Raw genomic sequence first — 5,358 nt, forward strand, 5'->3', positions numbered from 1 at the left:
TACAAATCGTCCCTCAGGTGAATTGTGTGATGATAGGCAGATACTCTGGAAATTTGAATTATTTAATTTGTAAAAGGAGAAAATGAGTTGATGAAGTACCTCATTGACTCCTGGGGAAGATAAATTATGGTGACACAATGAAACATTTCTGAGATGCTGTCAGCTTTAAGTAACGATATGATATTCTATCACCAGTATTAAAAAAAGTTATAGTTTGAATATTTAAAAATATTTTTAGTAAACACTATGCACAACATGGGGCTCAAAATCATGACTCCAAGATCAAGAGTCACATGTCTACCACTGAGCCATCCAAGTGTCCCTGCCATGACTATTAATAATTCCCCAATTTAAATATGCACTATTATATTTACATTAAACTCAAGCAATTGGATAGAAAAAAGTTAGAATGAAGAGGGTGGCCAGTTACTTTGCAAAGTAGAGACAGAATTCCATTGTCTGTTTGGTGTGTCAGGTAGACTGCTGAGTTTGGCTTGATCACAGTGACTCCCATTTACCAAAGTGCAACAGAGATTTGCTACATTTGGCCACATTGACTCAGACAGCAGATATGTTTTGCTTTTATTTGACTGTTTTAAAATTTTGTCCAGAGGTCAGCTTTCTTCTGCCAGTGGGGGAGATAAGTGACAACTGCTTTAGCACCCCAGAACATGGGACTGTTATTAAGTTGAATATTGTAATTAGCCTTTGGAATCATTACAAGAGTACACAATGTTTTGAAAGTCAGACTTTATTCCTGAAATATCCCTGTATCATAACCACTTCTAAACTCTTCCTAGAGATAAAAGCAAATATTTATTTTTTTGTTGTTGGTAAGAAATTTTAAATCTTCCTAGAGATAAGAGCCAATATTTATTTTTTTGTTGTTGGTAATAACTTTTAAAATCGAAGATTTAACGTGTCAGTACTTAAAAAAATTGCAAAGGTTTGATTTCTAGAAGAGAAAATGTAGAAGCTACTACTGATTCTTTTCAGAAACAACAGATCTATTTTACTTTTATTGTTCTTATTTATTTTGAGCTATTTTAAAATTCTACTTTAAATCTATCTCTCTCTCTCCCTGTCTCTCTCTCTCTCTCTCTCTCACACACACACACACACACACAAACTCACACTCACACTCACACAGACACTATCTTTGCCTGAACTGTGACCTCATTCAGTGTAATTGATTTTGTTTTACTTTGTCTTCAACATTTAACAGAGATGTAGGCTTTGAATAGCGAGATTTTAGGTGTGGGGGCAGGGAGTTGAATTGTAGTCAGAGACAAACTGAGTTTTGTTCAATTTTTTTGTCTACATCTCAGTTTCCATGAAAAGTTGGTTGTTATAGACAAAAAAGTAGATTGTGTTTGTAAAAACAACTAATGATTGGGAATGATCTTATAAATGCTAGCTCTTCTTCCTGAGATTTAGAACAAATAGTAGGAAATTTAAGTTGATGAAGTTAGAAAACATAGAACTAAGACAGTATTCCCCATAAAGATCTGCTTAACTGGAGTAAAATAATAAATATTGATTATATATTTATTTATATATTCAGGTATATATATGTATATAATATGGGACTACAGAAATCATCAAATCCAAATTCTTATGTGTATGAATAGATACTAAATTGACAAACTTAATAATTCATTTTATATCATAAGATACAAATGGTAACTTCCATCTCTTACACAGATTCTGCATAATAATTACCATAGATATTAACTCTTTAAATTAATGATATATGTGCTTACTCTTCTGTAACTGGTAATGTCTAATCATTTTCATTGTTTTACATCATTTAATCCTGAACATACCTGAGATCTAACATTATTATCCTGTTTTTATGTAAAGTAGACAAAAGGATGGTGGGTAGAGGATAACCTGGATCCACAGTCACAGTCCAACCTCGAAGTTTGGGCTCCTAAGTTGATGACCCTAGGATATCTAAGGGGTTGGTCATTGGTGAGGACTCTGATCTGCTCCTTTGTATGCATGGATCACTCTGCACAACCACACAGCATCACAGCCTGGCCTGACTGAACAGATAATGATGGTTCAAAATTTGGTATAAGCATTCCCCAAGGTTTGTTTCAGTTACTTTCCAAATCTTTATTATATAGGATATACCTCTAAGAGTTTTTAAGATCCAGTTGGATCCTTAAACCAGAAACATTGATTCAGTTTTGAATTCCATAACAAAAAAACTCTATAAGATATTTTTGTCTTTATTTCAATAATTATCTTTTTTTAAGTTTATTTATTTTGAGATGAGACAGCGTGAGTAGGGAAGGGGCAGAAGAGAGAGAGAGAGAGAGAGAGAGAGAGAGAGAGAGAGAGAGAATTCCAAGCAGGCTCTGTGCTATCAGCACAGAGCCAGGCACGAAGCTCAAACTCATGAAATGTGAGATCATCACCTGAGCCAAAACCAAGAGATGGATGCTTAACCAAATGAGCCACTGAGGTGCCCCTTACTTTTTGAGTTTTTATACAGCAGTGATTCTGAAAATTTTCCATACCTATAAGTAAACAACACTATCTATCATCAGGAAATTTCATGACCTTCCACATGAAACTTACTGTAAGTTACCAATATTTAAAAGTGTTTTTATTTTATTTGAGTGTACCTGACCCTCAATGTTATATTACTTTCAGGCATACAACATAATGATTCAATAAGTTATATGTTATGCTGTACTCACAAGTGTAGCTTCCATCTGTCACTATACAATATTATTAAAATATCATTGACTATATTCCTTATGAAGTGCCTTTTTTTCCCTGCAACTTATTCATTTCATAACTGGAAGACTGTATCTCTCATTCCCTGTCACCCATTCAACCCAACACCACACAGCTCTCCCCTCTTATAAACATCAGTTTCTTCTATTTCTGGGTTTCATACTGGGTTTTGTTTGTTTGTTTACTCACTCCTGATTTTAGATTCCACATAAGAAAGAAATAAATAATACTTGTCTTTCTATCTGACTTCTATCACTTACCATGGTGGCTCAATCCATGTTGTAAAAAATGGCAGAAATCATCCACTATTATAGTGGCACACTATACACACACACACACAAACACACTATTCCTTCCTTACCCATTTGTATATTGATGCACACTTAAGCTGTTTCCATATATTGACTATTGTAAGTTAATGCTGCAATATATGAGTGAATATTAAAATATACAATGGAATATTACTCAGCCACCAAAATGAATGCAATCTTGACATTTATAACGACATAGATGGAGCTGGAGAGTATTACGCTAAGTGAAATAAGTCAGTCAGAGAAAGAGATATATCATATGATTTAATTCATATGTGGAATTTAAGAAACAAAACAAAGGGGGAAAAGGAGAGGCAAACCAAGAAACAGTATCTTTACTATAAAAACAAACATTTCTACTAGAGTGGAGGTGGGGGGGAGGAATGGGTGAAAAAATAGATGGAGACTAAGGACTGCACTTGTGATAAGCACCAGTTGTTATATGAAAATGTTGAATATTATATTGTACAGATGAAACTGATATTACACTGTGTGCTAATTACCTGGAATTTAAATAAAAACTTTAAAAAAGTCATATGAAGATTTGGGTGTTGCATATAGCACTTTTGTTTTCTTTGGGGAAATGCATACCCAGTGGAATATTGAGGTACTGATATTTTTGACCCATGGTTTCAAATTCTTAGATATTTAGTAAATTTGTTCAATTACAAATAATTTATAGTCTTAAAATTTACAAGTCCTTGGAACTTTCCATTATTAGCACACTGGGTTACTGTGTGTAAACATACACACGTGCACACACACACACACACACAAAATCACTAAACATTTCTTTCTATTAACTCCACAGTTTTCCTTGTGATCCAGACGAAATTCAATGGAAAACACCACTTGGGTGGTCAACCATACTGGACGATCAGATTTTGACCTAGTAGGACTCTTCAGTCAATATAAGTACCCAGCTCTCCTTTGTGTGATCGTCTTTGTGGTTTTCCTGATGGCCCTGTCTGGAAATATCATCCTGATCCTTGTGATATACTGTGATGCCCACCTTCATAACCCTATGTACTTTTTTATCACCCAGTTGTCTTTCATGGATGTGATGTACATTTCTGTCACTGTGCCCAAGATGCTCATGGACCAGGTCTTGGGTGTAAATAAGATCTCAGCCCCTGAATGCGGGATGCAGATGTTTCTCTATTTGACATTAGGAGGTTCAGAAGTTTTCCTTCTAGCTGCCATGGCCTATGACCGCTATGTGGCCATCTGTCATCCACTCCTTTATCCTATCCTAATGAACCATAGGGTGTGTCTCCTCTTGGTCTCTTCTTCATGGTTTCTGGGATCTTTGGATGGATTTACTCTCACACCTGTCACCATGACATTCCCCTTCTGTAGATCCCGGGAGATCCACCATTTCTTCTGTGAGGTTCCTGCTGTAATGAAGATTTCCTGCTCAGACACTTCCCTCTATGAGACACTCATGTACTTATGTTGTGTTCTCATGCTCCTCATTCCTGTGACAGTCATTTCAAGCTCCTATTCTTTTATCCTCTTTACCATCCACAGGATGAACTCAGCAGTGGGACAGAAGAAGGCCTTTGCCACTTGTTCTTCCCACATGACTGTGGTCATCCTCTTCTATGGGGCTTCTGTCTATACCTACATGCTCCCCACCTCCTACCACACCCCTGAGAAGGACATGATTGTATCTTTTCTTTATACCATACTCACTCCTGTTCTAAACCCTTTAATTTATAGTCTTAGGAATAAGGATGTCACAAGGGCTCTAAAAAGAATGTTAAATGTGGGTACTCTCAGGAAAATATTAGGTAGGAAATGTTTGTACTAATGTTTTTTTTTCTGTACTCTACATATTAAAATTTTAGGATTCCAAGCCAATATGAGAATGTTTCCTCATATTCTCATACCATGATGTGTAGTCACCCATTCATCCTTTTTGGAGGAATTGTTTCCTTATATCAGAAAATTCTTTATTTAAAATATTTATGCAATTGTATTATATCCATGTTACATTTTTCTGAAACTTCCACTGTGATTCTGTTGAAGAATATTTATAGTCTTAAGAAATATGTAATAAAATATTTAGAAACCAAGATCATAATGTGCGCAACAGATGAGAGAAAGAGAAAGCATAGAGACAGAGAGAGAGAGAGAGAGAGAGAGAGAGAGAGAGTAGAGAGAGGTGGAGAGAGGGTGCTATGGAGTGAGAAGTGATAAATTAATTGGGATATAAAATTAATAGGAGAACCTAGGCAAAAGGTGTATGAGTGTTAATTGTACTATTATCATTATCCATACTAATTTTCTGTAA

General features: G+C 35.4%; 1 protein-coding gene across 1 annotated transcript; it reads left to right on the forward strand.

Annotated features, from left to right (window-relative positions):
* The first annotated feature begins 3,897 nt into the window (after positions 1 to 3,897).
* Positions 3,898 to 4,875, forward strand: LOC101100275 (olfactory receptor 2T29-like). Its single transcript, XM_006927434.3, has one exon. It carries the CDS (start codon positions 3,901 to 3,903, stop codon positions 4,873 to 4,875), a length of 975 nt encoding a protein of 324 aa, XP_006927496.2. The 5' UTR covers positions 3,898 to 3,900.
* Positions 4,876 to 5,358: the final 483 nt, after the last annotated feature.

The sequence above is a fragment of the Felis catus genome, chromosome A1, assembly GCF_018350175.1.
Source record: "Felis catus isolate Fca126 chromosome A1, F.catus_Fca126_mat1.0, whole genome shotgun sequence".
NCBI classification, from domain to species: Eukaryota; Metazoa; Chordata; class Mammalia; order Carnivora; family Felidae; genus Felis; species Felis catus.